The 21,069-nt window shown below is 37.1% G+C and overlaps 1 protein-coding gene across 9 annotated transcripts in view; it reads right to left on the bottom strand.

The window, feature by feature from the left end:
* The window catches only part of TUSC3 (tumor suppressor candidate 3), a 209,305-nt gene that overhangs the window by 102,664 nt on the left and 85,572 nt on the right, over positions 1 to 21,069 (bottom strand). For all 9 annotated transcript variants that reach the window (XR_008684554.2, XR_008684555.2, XM_055416514.2 and 6 more), the window contains exons 3-4: positions 3,253 to 3,370; positions 566 to 706 (exon numbers count right to left, since the gene is read on the bottom strand). Coding sequence is in view for 7 of the 9 variants with exons in the window: in XM_055416514.2 (XP_055272489.1) it covers positions 566 to 706; positions 3,253 to 3,370 (259 nt within the window). In the remaining 2 variants the exon portion in view is untranslated. The remainder of the gene's footprint in view (positions 1 to 565; positions 707 to 3,252; positions 3,371 to 21,069) is intronic.

The following is a 21,069-nucleotide window of genomic DNA, read 5'->3' as shown; positions in this document are numbered from 1 at the left end:
AACCACTGTTTGTCTAGACTGTGCACATTTAATTCAATTCTCATTTTTAGATATCTGATTTCTGAGTGATTTTCTTCTATAAATTAAAATAATTTATTTTCCCCATAGTTAACGGTTGGGGGAGAAGGAAGGAAAGAAAGAATTATACTGTTAGAATTTATAGTCCTGAGAACAGCATATGTCAGTGACATTTTCTCATATGGTTCATGAAAAGTGGCTATTATCCCATTGTTGTCTGCCCAAAGGATAGATAAAAATTATACACCTGGTTTTTTAATTAGAGTGTCTTTGATTACTAAGACCACTGAGCAATATTCAGTATATTTTTTAGCCTCTGAAATTACTTTGTGCCTAACATGTATTCTTTTATGGTTCATTGATATTTTAAGAACCATTATTCTAAAAACCATTTAAATTCACCTAACTCAAAGTTCAGCTTACAGCTATCAGATGCAGTTTTCCTAAAGGAGGAGAAATTGAAAAAAAATCCTGTGGCCTTATTATAATGTTATACCAAACCAAGCTAATTAGCCTATTATTAAAACTGTGGGGAATAAAAACATACATGAACATCCGTTCTGTCAGCAATCCACTTTGCTAGTTGTTCAGCAGCAAATCCAATTCTTTGAAGGTCAAAAGTATCAGCTCTCTTGGGTCTGCCTTTTGGAGGAAAATGCATGAACGTAGGAGCGGAGTTAATGTTGAGCTGTAAAACATGAGATAAAAAGACTAAATCTAACATCCCAGCTTTTTTTCCTGCATGAATTTTGGAAAGACAGCATTTATTATGAAAAATCCAAGTGGGTTTCCAGAGTTTAACTACTGTTTTTATTCATCTTGATATACTGCTGAATAGAAAAGAACTTATGAATTAGGCCAAGTTTGCTGAACCTTCACATTTCACATACATCATTCATATACTCTCAGCTGCATTCATCTATTTCATTGCTCATTTCCTTCTTTATTTTCTAGAATTCTACAACTAAAGAATGAAATGATTCAAAGTGCAAAACAGAAATACTGTAATTTCGGGGTATATGGATGATTTTCACCTCTTAAGCAGTTGTTAAAGAAAAAGGCTGGCATTTGATGAAAGATATAAATATATTATGTAATTAATTTTCAGTATATTGACTTCTCTATTAATTTTAAAAACTTTTTCTGTTCAACTCCTGTTATTTCAACTGTCTCAAAATGGTTACATCTCATTAATTATTTTCTAAAGGCAAGCTTCATTTGAAAAGTATACTGAATACACACTACCCTAGTACACCTAGTATAAATGGTGTTTATTAACAATAATCTAAAAACAAACATGAGGTTAATTTGCATTGGGGAGTAAACTGCAAAGCATAGATACAGATTAAATTCTTGCTGCCCAAGAATTATGAAAAATGCTTCAAATGAAAGGCAAGGAGCTTTTTGGCCCTGGCTTCCAATATATAGTTCAACATTACCCAACAATGAGAATAAAAAAAAAATTCAAGTAACAACAAACATTAGGTCACGGTTCAAGGTAAAGATACAGCAGTACCAGCTGGGGCGTACATGTTATGGACATTTAGTAATTTTTATTAAATTGAACAAAACACATTCACCAATTCCTTTCTCCCACTCCACACTTTGTTCATGTGTGTTTTCCTGATAGGTGCACACGAGACAGTTACAGCCAACATGATTGCTCGTGCAGAGCTCCCTCTAACACATCACTGACCTGCTGGTCTGTTGTCAGACACTTAGCCTCAGCCATCACACGGGAGTCACATGCAATTTACATGACATCATTTAACCTTATATACCCCCCTTAAATGATGTCATAAGGATGAGACGCTAATCCAAACGGACTCAGGTCCTACTTCTTATAAGGATACCAGTCCTACTGAAATTTGTCAAGATTATATCATCATCACTGCTAACATTGAGTCTTTATATTCCAGGGACACTTCTAAGTTGTTCATGTGTTTTCTTTCATTTAGCTTTACAACAATCCAAAGATAAATATATCATTTTTATCTGTTTCATACATGAAGACATTAAGGTATAGAGAGGTTATGTCCTTGTCCAAGAATACAAAGTTAGTTAGTATATGGAGATGATAAAATATGTAGATAAAATCTGAGCTCAACTGTCTGGCTCCCTGATCCCTGCTGTTAAACTGTAGTTATCAATTTTTTGTGTTTATCAGTACTTGATCACGCCTTTCAAATGTATAATTCATTGCAGTACCCAGCATGGATTAGTTTGGGTATCCCTGTCTCTTATTTTTCTCACAGTGTCTGACCCAGTTTTTTACCAGGTCATGGAAAAAGCATTTAGACTCAAGCTAATTTTAAGTTGACCATTAGTGAATATTTTTGCTTGTTTGCTTTCAGACTGATAATTCATTCTTCTTTGCTGATTTCTAGTTTCATCCTTATGACATCATTTAACCTTAATTACCCCCCTTAAAGGGCTCCCTTGTGGCTCAGCTGGTAAAGAATCCGCCTTCAATGTGGGAGACCTGGGTTTGATCCCTGGGTTGGGAGGATCCCCTGGAGGAGGGAACGGCTACCCACTCCAGGATTATGGCCTGGAGAATTCCATGGACTGTATGGTCCATGGGGTCGCAAAGAGTCGAACATGACAGCAACTTTCACTCACACTTACCCTCCCTTAAAGGCCTTTTATCCCCCTAAAACAGCTTAAAGGTTAAGTATTGTTGCTCTTTAGTTGCTAAGTCGAACCGGACTGTTTTGCAACCCTGTGGATTGTAGCCCACCAGTCCCCTCTGTCCATGGGATTCTCCAGGCAAAAATACTGGAGTGAGTTGCCATTCATCCTCCAGTGGATCTTCCTGACCGAGGGACTGAACCTTTGTCTGCTGTATTGCTGGTAGATTCTTTACCATCAAGCTACCAGGGAAGCCCCATGTAAAACTCACCTTGAATCTTACATAAAATTTAACAAATTTATGCAAAATACCACCCAAAGCACATACAATTAAATATCAAAATAAACTTAATGTATGTAAACTGCTACTGTATGATGGAGGAAAAAACATTTCCTCTCTGATGGAAAAGCTAAGATGTGTTTATTCACTAATGGCAAAAACTGATGAAAATCACATTAACTGTAATTATTTTAATCATATCACAGAATTTAGTAACTACTCATTGGAGTCACTGAACTGTGTTTTTATCTGGCACACAAAGACATATCAACCATAACCAACTCCAATAAATATACTATTAAAACAAAATATAACTCTCTTACCTGTTGAAAAATGTCTGTTCCCTCATCATAGTCCACTTTACTGAAGAAGAGTTTGTTACAAAAGGCAGATGAATAGCGCCACGAGTTAGCCAATATTTGATATTCTTCGTTAGCTAGTCTGATAAGGATAATGGGACAGAGTGGAAACATTATCAGTATTCAAACGTTAACAAAGCTATTAATAAAACAGGAATTCTGGGGCAAGAGTTACCCTGGCTTTAGTAAGGACTGCAAGCTAAGAGTAGATTTTATATTTTAAATGGATGTGAAAAAAAAAATATTCCATGACATATAAAAATTATCTAAAATTCAAATTTTTATCATTCATGAATAAAGGTTTCCTGCAACACAGCCACACCGATTCATTTACTTATTGCTGCGGCTGCTATTAAGCTACATAAGGGCAGAGTTGAGGAATTCTAGTAGAAAGTGTGAGGGCAAAAAGCTCATCCTGGCCTTTTGTAGAAGAAGCGCGACAACTCTTATTCTAGGGGATAAAATCATTATGTGCCACTTCCTATACATATAGCTTAAAGCTTCTGATGATTTTTAGTAAAAAGCACAGAGCAATTTTGAAGAATTCTGCAATTCACTTTAACAGAAATAAATATCATGGATATGTTTTAAAACTGTAAGTATCAGATATACTCCACCTTTATGTATTCCATCTATCTAAAAATGCATTTACACTTGCACCTAAAAGTAAGCAAAGATTTGAGTAGCTAAACCGAATGCCACAAACAAGCCCTCCTCTAAAAGCATATTTACTCTTATTTTGAATTCACTTCTATTGGACATTTTGTTGATACACCAGATACAGAAGCTCTATTTTTTGATGTCGGCATGGAGGAGAAATAAGGAAAGGCTGGTTGCAAAAGGATGTAGGCACAGTCATGGAAAATGAAGCAACAGTGATTGCTAAAACTTAAAGGAGAGGGAGCTTCTTCCATGTAGTTGACTTTCAACAGGAGATATGGTGAGTCCCTCTCCCAAAGAAGTATAGACAGAAAAAGGTCTAATCCTACAATCACAAAAAAACTTGGAGAGGAGTCAGCAGCAGATAAAGAGATTTCAAGGTATATCTGGAAAACGTAAGGCTAGTGGAAAAGTTTTGATGGACAAAATTACAATCTCCAAGAAGATGGAAGTGCAGAAGAACCTAGGAAAATACTGGATGAGAAGCGCCAAGCTTCTGGGTTGGAGGTTTCGTCTTGCTAACAAGCCCGTCTGTTACTGTCTCAGGTCCTGGCAGAAGCCACAAGACTCAGGCCAGAGACCCAGAGGACTTTATTCCTCATGTTTGTATGCACCAGTTCCCTGTGCCCCCAGGTTCACAGCATGACACAAAAGGCCCTTCCTGAATGTCCACACACACAGCTGACTGGGTTACAGGACGGCACTACCAATTTGGGGGACTTACTACTTTTCTAGTACAAGATGACGAACTCCATGCTTTGGGGAAAGACATAACGCCACTCCTTAAGGCTTGTCACTGCACACACAATCCTTTGCCTTCTTGGCGTGCCCAGCAAGAACAGGCAGGATGATCAGAGCCCATGGTTGACTGCTTTTCCCAACAGTAGTCATAACAAAATAAAAATGCCATATAAAAAAGAGCAAATAAAGTGAGAGGGCACTTTAAAGAGGAAGTATCATTTCTCAAATTAAATACGGACAGAGTTAAATAAAATTCACAGAACAAAAAGGACACAGGTAGACTATATTGGGGGGAAGAAGGAGACGGGGACCTAGATATTTAATCCAATAAATCCAACTTTCAAACAGAAAGAGCTCCAGAAAGAGAAGAGACAAAGGAGTATTTCTGGAAACATAATACAATTAAAGGGACTAAGTATTCAAATTAAATTACTTCCCAGGTTCTGAATAAGCGGAATAAGAAAAGACCAACATGTTGTGATATTTTAGAACGTTATGGATAAAAAGAAGGTCCTAAAAACTTTCAGAGGAAAAAAGTATTTAACAAAAGCAAACAGTGAGATGGGGACTGGACCGGTTATTGGCAGCATTCGGTGCCTTCAGAACACGCCTTCAGAGTTTTGAGGGCGTGTTATTTTCCATCTAGAATTGTACATCAAGCCAAACTACTGAAGTAGTTTGAAATAAACATGTTTGAAGAAATGTAAGTTATGTGAAATTAACTTAAGATATAATTAATAAAGGTACTAGGAATGCAAAAAATGAGAAAACCTGAGAATATAAATAAAGGAACTGTAAGGAAAAAAAAAGGGGGTGCCTAGGCAGGATACGGTGCAGGAGCAAAGGCAGAAGATGCATAAGAAAGCTGTGATCCGACTACAAAGCTGTGAAATACAAATCAGAACACGAATTTAATTGGACCGCAAGATGAAGAGAATAGATTCAAAGCAACCATTATAATTAGAAAGCGTTGGATGATATCAAAGACTGTAGGGAGACATATTTGGTCCCACAACAGTAAGAATGATGACAACAAAATGAATATAAAAGGCAAGGTCTAAGTAAGAAGAAAATTAAAATATATCATTATCTAGATTAATAGGTGATGGGAAAAAATGAATTATTTTGAACATTTTCTTTTACACAGAAGTAGAGTTATAAGCGGGAGAAGGCACTGGCACCGCTCTCCAGTACTCTTGCCTGGAAAATCCCTTGGATGGAGGAGCCTGGTGGGCTGCAGTCCATGGGGTCGCTAAGAGTTGGACACAACTGAGCGACTTCACTTTCACTTTTCACTTTCATGCACTGGAGAAGGAAATGGCAACCCACTCCAGTGTTCTTGCCTGGAGAATCCCAGCGATGGGGGAGCCTGGTGGGCTGCTGTCTATGGGGTCGCACAGAGTCGGACACGACTGAAGCGACTTAGCAGCAGCAGCAGCAGAGTTATTAGTAACAGCACCACACTGTAGAAAAGGAACCATAATAAAAACTTACTACTTTGCAACTGATGTTATTTATATGGAAACAATAAGCCAACCGACAGACAGATATAACTATGGTCTATCAACGATGACAGTGCTATCAACGATGACAATATAGAAATAGAGGTAACGCGATGTGGTAGGTAAGAGAGGAGGAGAGGCTGTGCGTGCTAACCTTCAACTTACAGAATCAACAGATATCACTTATAGTTATGAGTAAGTAACAGAAGGATGCTATTTACTTTTATAATAATAAAAGAAAAAAGCTATAAAAATGATAAGAGGTGAGATGAGTTAGACCCTCACTTGTTAGAGCCAGAAATGTAAAGATTAGGTGTGCTGTATGAAATATACAAAAGTAACCTTTAGAGATTAAAAAAAAAAGAAAGAAAACACAAAGGAATAACAGATTGCCTATGGCTAACTGTGCAAATAGGTGAATGCAAGGGCTAGGGATGGTCTAGGCCCTTTTTTATTAATAAGGAGCCACATATTATTGCTATGATTGAAATATATCTATTTAAGAGAGCTCAAAACGAACAAAGCTCTGCTCTTCGGTCATTTAGCATAAAGACCTATCTGAGATCATTTAGCATAAAGACCTTAAGGGCACGTTTTATGGTAAAAGAGTGCAAAAAACCTACCATTGTAAACATCAGCCTGAAACTGCAATATGCTCAGTAGGCAGAAAGCTGTATTATATATATTTTGAATCTGTTCAATGAAATAGAAGCTTGTAAAGCTTTGGTGCTTAAATAACATTTAACATGAGCACCTAAAAGCAAAAAGTGAGCTAATCTCCAAGGTTCCAAGGTCTGCTTTCACGGAGCTGAGGAGACATAATAAACAACCAACCAAATGAGAGAAAATCATTCAAAGCCAAAATATATACTGAAAGAAAAATTACACAGAACTGTATTACAGAAAACAATGGAAAATCTACTTAGATGACACGGTCATAAAAGGCTTCTCAGATGAAGGGATATTAATGCTCAAATTCCAAGGAAGAGAAAAATCCATCGCTGCAAAGAGCTCAAGAAAGAACATCTCAGGGAGCAGGAGAAGCAGGCATGAGACCCTAGAGAAAGAAAGAATTTAAGATGCTGATGAACTGAAGTTGTGATGTAAGCGAGGACATGCTCTCTGTTTAAACACTGCCTCACAGCTCCTCTTCCAATCCTATATGAAAACAGAGTTAGGACGAATATGAGCTCTAAAATCTGATATGATTTTTATCATATGGAATATAATATCGGGGGCTTCCCTGGAGGCTAAGTGGTAAAGAAGCCCCCTACCAGTGCAGAAGACGAGGGTTTAATCCCTGGGTCAGGAAGACCCCCTGGAGAAGGAAATGGCAACTCACTCAAGTATTCTTGCCTAGAGGATCCCATGGACAGAGGAGCCTGGTGGGCTGCAGTCCATGGGGTTGCAAAGAGTCAGACATGACAGAGAATCAAACAACAACAAATTCACCAGTTATTTTCAAAGAAAATATGTATAGTAACATCATACAGTGAATTGGCACTGATGATTAAGTGGGCCTGAACATTTCTGCAGACTGATAAACCTTAAGAGAACAGTGCTCCCATTAAAAAAATAAATAAATCATTAAAAGGAAGTCATTACAATTAAGAAAACAGGTTGTTTTTATACAAAGGTACATTTTACACAAAAATACATTTTAAATTTTAAAACAAAACAGGGAAATGGCAAATCTTCAAAAACTGGCATTCTTACAATGATGATATTCTAAGAAATGAAAATGCTTCATTTTGAAAAACAGGAAGAGAACAATCAAATTTTAGTATTCAACATCTGTGTATAATATCTTAAGGAATGATATGACTAGGATAATCTTGAACTTTTCCCTCATCATGTGACAACCTACTGCAGACCTATTAGATCTATTAGGTATACGTTCATTCACTCCACAAATGTATTTTAGTGCCAACAATGTGTTAGTTGATGAAGGACTGAATAATAAATGGAAGGGTCCTGACCTCAAGAAGAATACATTCCATGAAAAAAAGATGCCTCATCCAAGTACACACAAAATGTCAGATAATTAGAAATACTCTGAAAAAAATAAAACAAGATGTGATAAGTGGTATTGAGAAGCCAAAGAAGATGGATTCATTTCGCCTTCAAACTGTTTCCACACTGTCCATGTTCTCAGTTTAATTTCCAATAATCAACCGTGGGTTCTATCCTCTGCTCCAAAGTCCTGGATAACTGCCTACATAACGAAGACCTTGGGCAGAACAGAACACAACAGCTTCCACCCCCAGGCCACAATTTCCATCTGCAATCTGTGTCCACATAACCATACCACGCACTCAAAGGGCCTCTCTGTTGTATGACACCCGTGTTCATTCTTTAAGCTTTCAAGTATTAAATCCTTTGCTTAAAATGTCCTCTGTTCTTTCAAAAAGCTTGCTCCAAAGTGCCCCCCCTTCAAATCTGCAGTTTCTCAGCTACCATGCAGCACTATTTATGTACATATTGTTCTGTTTAAGCATTGATTGTTCGGTGGCTAAGACCTACTCCAGAATAGACATTTAAGGTTTGATGATGAATAATATAATTTCCTAAAGAGTCTGTGTATATATACAATATACACACAACCACACACACCCTAAGTAACTCTATAAATTAGAGATTGTGAAATCTGGACAGTCTGACTAAAAGCCTGCTTAGTCAGATTTGTGTCACAGATCAATATCCCTTTTAAGATCAATCCGCTTCGCTGTACTTTAGGATGAAAAAAAGAAATACCTTACACAATATACCATCACAAATATATGCTATTTGTCAAAGGAATAGTGGTCTTGACTTGAAAGATTATAATGACTAAAACATCTGCTAATATGTTCCTAATATCAATTTCACATGCAATACAGAATGCACATCTTAATCATCAGTGATATCTATTCAGTGTTTTTAAATGTTCTGCAAATAATAAAAAAGATACATCACAGTCTCCACCTCTAAGATGCTTGTAGAGAATAGAAAGACACACACTAACATACAAATGAGACACATATACTGAAAAACGCTGCAGACTGCAGGTGCTATACAGCGTATCAAGAAGGAAATCACAGTGGGACAAGCAGCTGGACAAGAGTGTGACTGTGAAAATATTCAGGAAAGAATGGAAGGGCTAGAATTATAGTAAGCATGGAAGGACGGGAAGAGGATATTAAGGTAAGAGAAGAGTATAAACAAAGACTACCCCGTCTGAACTGTGTATGATGTAGTTAAATAATAGGTTAAGTTTCATGTCAGAAAATAGAAAAGAAGAAACTGATACCTCTTTTCCAACAGAAAGATAAATAAGATCTTAACTTTATTCTGTAAATAGTGAACAGCTACTGAGTGTTTTCAAAGCAGTAGATTATGTAAAATACTGATTAACAAAGCTGTAATTGGCAGCAGAGGGCGTAATATATTAGAGGAGGAGGAAATAAATATTTGCAAACCACTTAGAATGTTACTATAATCGTCTAGTTGGGAAAATCTACAAAGCTATTAAAATAGTATATAAATGAAGATATGACCTATTTCTTACACATAGTCCTTTAGCATCTACCACGCCAAAACAACCAGCAAAATTTTCTACACATTTTGCTTCTAGTTAGGAATCCATCTGGCTGGAATAAAGAATTCCAGGGGAGCTGAGAAAATTACATTTTTTTCAATACAAATACTTAGTGAAAATTTAATACTGACAAGGTAAATGGGGCTTTCTTCTGTTGAATATAATTTAATAGCAATAGGACTAGAAACCAGACCTGTCACGAAAAGTAATTCAATAAGCCTAATAAATACATATTTCAATGTTGATAATATCTATTTAGAATATAAAAGACTTGGTAGAGGGAATGTGCAAATATTAACATATGTCCAATAACATAAACCCTGTTCTCTAAACCTAACTCCACTACCACTTATCCCTCCATTTTCCAACTTCTTCATGCTTAAGCCTAACTAATGACAAAGGAAGTCACTGGCTTCTTACAAAGATTTGTGTCAGCTTATTCTAATGAGCAAAGGCATCACTAGAACCCTACCAACTTCACTGTTTCCTGAAATTGAAAGCTGAAGACCGCAAATGCTCCAAGCACTTAAATAAGCACATTTCCGAGACTGTTAGCTAGAAAGTATTTTCTTTTTTAACAGTTCATAGGAACATTAGAGACGCAACATCATGAATGGAGGGTACACTGTAAATGTTTCTAATCCATTCACATGCAGCCTGAAGAGGGCAGTCAAGGTGCGGCCAAGCATCCAGAAAGGCTTAAGCAGCAACTGCAGGGCACAGATCTGGTAGAGCTCTTCTATTAAATCTTTCCAATCTTTCATCATGAAAACAAGAAAAAAACTCACTTAATCCAAATGCTGTAACATTTTATATTATCATCAAGTATTATTAGCTCATCTAGTCGTATATACTTAACACAGCTCCCATGATGAATGTACATTTTACCGTGTTATCCCTTGAAGGGATTTTTAAAGAAACATGGTTTCTCTTTTTAAGGTTAATCAAATTTCCTATAAAGAAACAGATTCATATCAAAATCCCAATGTATGTTTTTTACAGTTATATGTTTATGATGAATTATAAAGACTAAATTATAAAATTATAAAGATTGAATTCAAAAGGACAAGAGGCAGCAGAGGATGAGATGGTTAGATAGCATCACTGACTCAATGAACATGACTTTGAGCAAACTCCGGAAGGCAGTGAAGGACAGGGAAGTCTGGCGTGCTGCAGTCCACGGGGTCAAAAAGAGTCGGACATGACTTAAGTAGCTGAACAGCTACTTATATATTGCATAGATACATCAGAGTATGTCTTCATAAAACCTCAAATTAATTAATACTGGAGTGAGTAGCCTTTCCCTTCTCGAGGGATCTTCCCAACCCAGGTCTTCCGCATTGCAGGTGGATTCTTTACCTGCTGAGCCACAAGGGAAGCCCAAGAATACTGGAGTTGGTAGCCTATCCATTCTTCAGCAGATCTTCCCAACCCAGGAATAAAACCAGGGTCTCCCGCATTGCAGGTGGATTTTTCATTAACTGGGCTATCAGGGAAGCCCCAATTAATCTCTACAGATGACAATATATAGACAGAGAGATCTGGGGTGATCAGAACCACCTATGGTTCTGGTATCCTGAAGAGAAAAAAGTTGGTAAACAATATGCTGCACAAAGATTTCAACAGTGACTTCTCTCTGGCTGTGCCATACGTATTCAGGATACTACTTAATATATGGAAATATATTAAATAGACTCAGTGCCTCTGAAGGGCTGAAGATTCACTACCATTTTGTAACTGGCTCTGTACAGTTCACTACTTCTATGATAAAAATGTTGTGTCCATTACACTACGCTTTCTGTGCATCTGTTTTTTCCTTACAAAACCATTCTAACATGAATATATGATTCCTACACACATCTTACAGCAAAAATGTATATGAACACAAGAGATACTAAACTGTATATAACATGCACATACAACTCAGTTTATGAGTCAGCAGAATTTCTGTTCTCAGGAAAAATGGTAACACAAACACACAAGAAAGCTTAAAGCTTGTATGCTAAGAAAACTGACACACAGTGTAGGTAAAAGAAGAAAGGAATGGCACAGAGATTAAGTCCAGTCCATAGTTTGTTTCCAGAGAGCATACTGGCATTGAAATTCGGCAACTAGTCTTCAAATATGGAAAGAGAGACCAAATGACCAAATACATAATATTCGTGGGATCCTGGGTTTCAATCTGTAGAAAGCAGATAAAACTCAGAATGAGGAAAATAGAGGAAAAACCCTACGGTATTAGCATGGAAGAGGAGACATCCAATTAAAGTCCTAAGTCATATGTCTTTATTAATTTATATGACACACACATACACACATATGTACATACACACACATGTACATACATCTTAAAAGGTCTGAAACAATGACACTATCTCAACAGTAGAGTGTCAGTTACCCAGGTGTTGCTTTCTGAACAGTTTCCTACAAAAGGAGGAAGGACTCCTCAAAAACAGAAATGCTTCTTTCAACCACGAGTAAGTATAAAGTAGGCTTAGAATATTTTACTGAGCCAGAAAACAAAGACTAACAGGGGCATTCAATGACATGGGAGTTGGTTTCCACTGGAAATTTAGAGCAACCTGAAGAGTGAAGAAGAATAATCACAGTAATGGGTTAATGAATAAACAAGAATCTTTGAGTAGAGATAATCCAAGGGGAAAATGGAGGAAGGAAGAGCTCTCCTTTATAGACGAACATTAACTAATTAGCGTAGATGCAAAGACAGAATGTTCAAAATCACCCCTTCACAATCATCAATGAAACACCAAATTCAGGCAGAGATCGCTGAGTAAAAGTGCCAAGAAATAGGATAATTTACATAATTTCGAAGTATTCCTCCTTCTTAACCTATTCACCTCCCGCTAACACTTATTACCAGGGAAGGATATACTTGTACAACAGAAAGATACAGGGATCCCCATCACGATCAAGTAATCGATTTCACCTTTGGTATCTGAAAGAACTAACATATCTAGTGAACGCTATCATTTTTCCAGTAGTCATGTATGGATGTGAGAGTTCGACTATAAAGAAAGCTGAGCGCTGAAGAATTGAGGCTTTTGAACTGTGGTGTTGGAGAAGACTCTTGAGAGTCCCTTGGACTGCAAGGAGATCCAACCAGTCCATTCTAAAGGAGATCAATCCTGGGTGTTCATCGGAAGGACTGATGCTGAAGCTGAAACTCCAATACTTTTGGCTACCTGATGTGAAGAACTGACTCACTGGAAAACACCCTGATGATGGGAAAGATTGAAGGAAGGAGGAGAAGGGGACGACAGAGGATGAGATGGTTGGATGGCATCACCAACTCAATGGACAAGAGTGTGAGCAAGCTCTGGGAGTCAGCAATGGACAGGGAGGCCTGGCGTGCTGCAGTCCATGGGTTTGCAAAGAGTCGGACACAACTGAGCGACTAAATTGAAGTGAACGTTATATACGCCTCCTGATACAATGCAGTAAGGAGTACACAGATAACTGCTATATTACTCATGTAAAAATTAGTCACTGAATTTAATCATGATGAAACAATTGAGTAAATCCAGATCATGGAACAATCTACAAGGCAAGTTGTCTGAATTCCTTAAAAAAAAAAAAAAAAAAGGCAGACTATATCACTGAACTAATGTCAACTCATTTAAAAATGATATTATTCTGATTATGTAAGAATGTCATATTAAAATATGCAAACTTAAATATTTAGTGGTGATATTTCATGATGTCTATATTTGCTGGTACATGACTCATCTGTTTCAATTGAATTCCAATTGATCTATGTCAAATCAGATGATGCTGTGAAAGTGCTTTCAAAGTGAAAGAAGGTGAAAGTTGCTCAGTCGTGTCTGACTCTTTGCAACCCCATGGAATTCTACAGGCCAGAATACTGGAGTGGGTAGCCTTTCCCTTCTCCAGCAGATCTTCCTGACCCAGGAATTGAACCACAGTCTCCTGCATTGCAGGTGGATTCTTTACCAACTCAGCTATCAGGGAAGCCCAATATGCCAGCAATATGCAGCCTAATAAATGCAGTCAATAAGCCAGCAAATCTGGAAAACTCAGCAGTAACCACAGGACAGGAAAAGGTCAGTGTTCCAATTCCAAAGAAAGGCAATGCCGAAGAATGTTCAAAGTTCCACACAATCACACTCATCTCACACGCTAGCAAAATAATGCTCAAAATTCTCCACGCCAGGCTTCAACAGCACATGAACCATGAACCTCTAGATGTTCAAGCTGGATTTAGAAAAGGCGGAGGAACCAGAGATCAAACTGTCAACATCCGCTGGATCATCGAATAATCAAGAGAGTTCCGTGAAACCATCTACTTTTGCTTTATTGACTATGCCAAAGCCTTTGACTATGTCTTGCAACAACCTGGAAAATTCTGCAAGAGATGGGAATACCAGACCACCTGACCTGCCTCCTGAGATATCTGTATGCAGGTCAAGAAGCAACAGTTAGAACTGGACATGGAACAACAAACTGGTTCCAAATTGGGAAAGGAAAATGTCAAGGCTGTATATTGTCACCCTGATTATTTAACTTATATGCAGAGTACATCAGTGCAAAATGCAGGGCTGGATGAAGCACAAGCTGGAATCAAGACTGCCAGGAGAAATATCAACAATCTCAGATATGCAGATGATACCATGCTTATGGCAAAAACTGAAGAAGAACTAAAGAGCCTCTTGATGAAAGTGAAAGGAGAGTGAAGAAGTTGGGTTAAAAATCAACATTCAGAAAACTAAGATCATGGCATCTGGTCCCATCACTTCACGGCAAATAGATGGAGAAACAATGGAAACAGTGACCAACTTTATTTGGGGGGCTCCAAAATCACTGCAGATGGTGACTGCAGCCATGAAATTAAAAGACACTTGCTCCGTGGAAGAAAAGCTGACCAACGTAGACAGCATATTAAAAAGCAAAGACAGTACTTTGCCAACAAAGGTCCATCTAGTCAAGGCTTTGGTTTTTCCAGTAGTCATGTACGGATGTGAGAATTGGACTATAAAGAAAGCTGAGCGCCAAAGAACTGATGCTTCTGAACTGTGGTGTTGGAGAAGACTCTCAAGAGTCCCTTGGACTGCAAGGAGATCCAACCAGTCCATCCTAAAGGAAATAAGTCCTGAACATTCATTGGAAGGACTGATGTTGAAGCTGAAACTCCAATACTTTGGCCACCTCATGTGAAGAGCTGATTCATTTGAAAAGACCCTGATGCTGGGAAAGATTGAAGGCAGGAGAAGGGGACAACAGAAGATGAAATGGCTGGATGTCATCATCAAAGCGATGCACATGAGTTTGAGTAGGCTCTGGGAGTTGGTGATGGACAAGGAAGCCTGGCGTGCTGCAGTCCATGGGGTCACTGAGTTGGATACGACTGAACTGACTGACTGACTGAATTTTTACTTATACTTAAAAGACTGAACAGAGAAACACAAAGAACATCTCTCATCACCCTGTTCTACAAGGGTTAAGGTGTAACCACTGCCGTCACCCAGAGGAATTCAGGATGAAAAATGCCCAGGAGCCCATGTTTTGGATAAACAGGCCCTTAGGTAGTTAAGACCATTGCAATTCAGGAAGAATTTCAATTACCAGTTTCTTGCATCTTCCCAAAAGCAGAAAAGCACTAACTGATTAACTTGAGATATCTGTTCTTTGGGATGAGCAGAAACCCTTTACCAAGATGTGTGCCTCACTGCATGCGTTTCCTCGCTAAAACATACATGCACTGGCTCCTCCCCTATCTTTTCAGAGCAGCTTCTCAGGACTGAGTGGCTGTCTCCCAGGGTATAAAACTTAAACTCATACAACTCCTGGGTGTCTTCCTAAAGTCGATGAGCAAAATCAAATGTGACAAAATATTTAAAATTATGAATCGTAGTAAAGGGTAGACTGGTGTCTTTGGATTAATACGACTGTTTCGACTTTCTGTAGCTTTCAAATTAGAAGATGGATGACTAAAACTGGGCTTTATATACAAATAACTCAGAAAACAGAGCTCAGAGAATGCTACAATGTCACACAGACAATCAAAGTTCATGAAAACATTCATCTGTTCATTGTAAAAGAGTCGGAATTAGCCAACCTGGGGAAGAGACACCTACAAGAAATTTAGCACAATGAAGTTATGCCTTAGACATTAAAAAATAAACAAATTAGACAAAGCTCAATAATAACCCTAGAACATCAATTTATATTAAACTGCTTATGGATTCAATCAAGTCTGAAACAGTCCTCACGTTATTAGACAAGCCAGGCAAAGGATGTATGAATGGCATGAGAGTTTGATGGTCTTTGACAAAGTGAAATACTTTGTCCAGGTAGCCACGCATATTTGAAAAACCTAAGAATTAAGGCCATAGAAAAATATTATCCAAGGACTAGAAGGAACAACAAGGGTTGCAGACCCAAAGTCATTTAGAAAGCACTTACAACTGTATTAAGTGATGCAAAAGATGATTTTATCTATTGATAAACACAATTCTCACCTTATGCACTTGCCCTTAGAATAGAATTTCCTAAGAGATGTGACTTCACTGCAGTGAAACAAAAGGCTGATGAGCTATTCCACATGATGTGGGCTAGCTGGCTTCAACTCACCAACCCTTGTTTGAAATGATAAAATGAATGAAAGCTTTTCACGATCTAATGAGCTTAAAAAATGCTGGCTGATGGATCCCTGCCCTAAAAGACTAATAATCTTAGTTGGGAATACAAAAGCCAAATGCAAATTACAGTTCACAGGCTAAAAGCAATGATGAATATGTACACTTAGGAAAGCATTAAATTTACTAGCTCAGGAGTCACAAATCCCAACCCTGACAGGTATTAGCTCTGTGACTTTGGGGAAATTGTATAACCTCTCAGCCTAGATAGGCTCATCTAAAGAAATGATTTTTTTTTTTAACTCTTACCATGTAGAGTAGTGAGAATGCCATGAGATATTACATATATAGACGACTTAACCTAGGACTGCCCAAATAATTTATACATAGTAAATAATAATTTTATTTATTCAGAGAAGGAAAGACATTAACCAGTTAATATCTATCAATGCAATAATTTATTCTCCCTCATCTTTAAAGTATCTTTGCAATTACTAATTATATCTTCTTTTATTTGACATTCAACAGTATATTAATTTCCAGTATTACCAGCCTTTGATGATATGTGCACCCAAACTGATTCCATATGTACTTTTTGATTTTCCATCCCAGGATGTCTTTCCTTACCTCTACTGAACCATAGTAATAACTCTGGAAGAAGATATTTTGTTCTTAGAATTTTTAGTGAATTCTGGAAAAGATGAGTAACTGTGTGGTAGAATACATCTAAAAGATTTAGCAATTATGGAAAATATTCCTCATAGTACAATCTGATAAATGAAGTTTGGAGTTAACACTTACGGGAGGTGAGAATTGTACTGAGTAGTCTTAAATTAACAACTTTATTTGGCCAAGGAGGTTGATGTTCCCACTGAGGAAGGTGAGAACTGAATTTTGAGATATGTGAATAAACTGACTGTGTGAAAGAAGAGCAGAGTGGTTTGCTAAGAGGGCTTACAAGGAAGCCAACAGCTCACTCACCAGCCTTTCAGCAAAGAAAAGCAACTGGAGAATCTCAGTGTGTTAGCTCTAGAAGAAAATTTCACTTTTTCTTAAAGAAAACAAAAAAAGCAGAGAAGTCTCACAAAGGAAAAGCACTAATCTTTTAAAATTATAGTTATTAACATTTCAATGATTCTATAGATTATAAAAAAATTATAGCAGTATTACAAGACGGCCCCAAATTACACTGACACACAGAACTACCCAGGAGAATTCAATTCATGTATTTTTAATTAAAAAAAAAAAAAAAGATTACTGTTGACGGGGTGCTGTTTTCAATGAATCTACAACTCCCTTTGAGGTTTAATTTATAATACAAAATGTAATCTGAATACTTGTTCTTGACATGTTTTCCTTGAAACGCCTCTTTATTGTTTCATCTTAGTTGTCCCCTTGAGATCTCTCTGATGCACTTTGTCCACATAGGCCACAGCTGGTAATGTCTTGGTGACAGTAGATCTCAAACCACTGTTCTATCAAAACTATTTAACAAATCCTTTTAAATTTCCTGTATTCTATAAATCTAACATCCTCATCCAACATACCCCAAGGCATCCCTCTTTCAGCTCATTTACTGTTTTCCCCTTCAGTTCCATTAAAATCCTGAGTTATTTCGACATGCATGTTTATAGTGTACAAATGACCCCAGCCTTACTACTCCTAAGGCTTCTCTATTACATCAACAATCATCTACACTATACATCAGCAATTTACTTATTTATTAAATCAACATTTACAACTTCCTGGTTTTCAACTCCATCCCCCTTTCACACAAAACTCCATATGAAAATCTATAAAATAGATAACTGATGAGAACTGTCTAGCACAGCAAACTACGCATGCTCTGTGGTGACAAAGAAGGAACATATATATACATGTACAGCTGATTCACTGTGCTGTACAGCAGGAACTAACACATGTAAAGTAACTAAGCACTAATTGAAGAAAGGAAAGGAAATCCAGCTTAACTGCATCACACCTAGTTTATCAACCGTCCCACGGCTTCTCTGATGCCCTATTCAACTTCTAACTCACATTTATACATTTCAAATATACTCTTGTTAGCACTGTCAGAATATCTGCCTAGTCTACTTCACAGAAGAAAGCAAACAGCTTAGTCCCTACAGAGGATGCTCTTGTTCCTAAATTGCTGAGTACCAGGGAAGAAAATCATTTAATTCTGGAGATTCTTCACTAAAAATCTGAGTATTCTAGTTTCATCAAGGATCCTTGTCAATCCCATATGGTCATTCCAATTAGTTAAGCTTCCTACTCCCATTTTTCCTCAATGAAATTAAATTTGTAAAAGCTATGAATCATTAAACTGCTTCTCACCTTCCCTTTCTCTATCCTAGCTGCATACTAGGGTTATTGAGAGCATTTCTAAATGTCCTCCCCGCCAAAAAACAAATCAAAATATCTGGGCATGGGAACCACATATCTACTCTATACTTTTTATTTCCCTCTAAAGCTTCACCTGTTCTTTCTTCTCTAACAACTTTCACCCTCTTTCTAACCTGTGAAATGACTTTTCCTAATAACTTCAATCTTTTTCTCTCATAAATCTAGAACTACTCTAAAATTTAAAAGTTTATTACAAAACAGGCTGTAATAAACAAGCAAATACAGGTTATTTTGAGTTAAGCATTATTAAAAAATTAAGGGTCCATATTTAACAATTTAACAACATAATGCATTAAGTCAACTACTATATACCATTTACATCATGTTGTGGGTTATCAAATAACATACAATTATATGTAACTGTGAAATAAATACTTGGATAATAAAATCTTTCTAGATTATTGTTATTTAGTCACTATGTCCAACTCTTTATGACACCATGGACTGTAGCCAACCAGGCTCCTCTATCCATGGAACTCTCCAGGCAAGAATGGGAGTGGGTTGCCATTTCTTTCTCCAGGGGATCTTCCTAACCCAGGGATCGAACCCTGGTCTCCTGCACTGCAGATGGATTCTTTCCCACTGAGTCAATTGGTAAGCCATTTCTAGATTACAGTCGCAAAAATATAATAATTAAATATATCTCTTCATAATAATGAATACAGAAAATCAATATATTCAGTTTTTAGAAACAAAGAAATTATTTCCCTAAATTATATATGGCATTGTAGGATGCCAGAGGATAGTCCGAATTCTTGTCGAATTTGAACTGTTACACCAAGTGCCGATTAAGATGTATTTGTGCTTCACAAGGGCTATTCAGCATCCCGTAGATGAACATAAACATACCCTGTTAAGTGCTAGCCCAATGCTGACAAATGTTAGTGTCCACTTAAGTACGGGTCTTCAAATTGATCGAAGGGGACTCTGAATCATCTGAAATGCTGTTTTTCAAAATAGTTTGCTCATCATCTTTAATTACCTACCTTGACCTGTCTCAACATACACTCATTACTAGATTGTGATGAAATCTTTCATAAAAATTTCAGAAAACTGAAACTCCCTTTCTGCAAGCTAGTCTGACAGAAACTGATTAGTTTTTTTCCACTGGCTCATGTTACTAATGATTTTGTTTTCCACTAAGGTTCAAAATGGTTTAGAAATCTAAATAAAGTCTACAGATAAATACACAATGTGAACAGTCTGAATGCGGAGTCACCACATAAAAAGTGTTTGTTCTTGAAAAGAAAAACATTCATCCAAGAAGAAACAGAAAAACTGAATTATCCTTAACAACTGAGGAAATGGAATATGTAATTTAAGAACTCCAGGTCAAGACAATTTTACTGGAGAATTTGATCAAACATTTAAAGAAGAATTAACACAATTTCTAAAACTAATTTCCCAAATCACTTTCAAAAAATAAATGAGGGAACATTTCCCAATATATTTTATGAAATATTACAATAACAAAACTAGACAAAGACAGTGTAAGTAATGAAAAATATAAACCAGTATCTGACATAACTTAAAATATAAAAGTCTTCAACAAAATATCAGCAAATTCAATTCAGCAATACTAAAAAAGAATATAACAATCAAGCAGGATATATTCCAAAATGCAAAGTTGATTCAACAGCTGAAAATCAATCAGTGTAATCTACCATACCGTTAGTCACTCAGTCGTGTATGACTCTTTGCAACCCCATGGAGTGTAGCCCGCCAGGCTCCTCTGTCCATGTAATTCTCCAGGAAAGAATACTGAAATGACTACCTATTCCCTTCTACAGGGCATCTTCCCAACCCAGGGATCAAATCCAGGGATCCTGCGTTACAGGCAGATTTTTTACCATCTGCGCCACTAGGGAAACCCATGTAATCTATCATATGAATGACCTAAAGAAGAAAAATCCTATCAATCAACTTTCCAAAATTAGGCAAAATTCAATACCCATTCATGACAAAAGCTCTCAATAAACTAGTAAAGAAAACTCTCAATTATAAAGAATATTAGTAAAAATCTAACAGCTAATAACACAAGTGACTGAATGCTTTCTCCCGGAGATCAGATGAAAATGTAAAACGTAAAACTTTTAGAAAAACACATAGGAGGAAAAAAAAATAAAACTGGTGATTGAGGGCTAGGCAAAGAGTTCAGTTTGACAAGACAAGATCTGTAAAAGATAAAGTGAACAACTGGACTCACTAAATTGAAATCTGCAAAAGATCTTGTTATGAGGATGAAGACAAGCCATAGACTAGGAGGAAATATTTAAGGACC

The sequence above is a fragment of the Moschus berezovskii genome, chromosome 26, assembly GCF_049115385.1.
Source record: "Moschus berezovskii isolate FMDL1 chromosome 26, NW_MosBer_1.0, whole genome shotgun sequence".
NCBI classification, from domain to species: domain Eukaryota; kingdom Metazoa; phylum Chordata; class Mammalia; order Artiodactyla; family Moschidae; genus Moschus; species Moschus berezovskii.
Note: the sequence above shows the minus strand (reverse complement) of the source record. Positions and strands in the feature narration are given on the sequence as shown.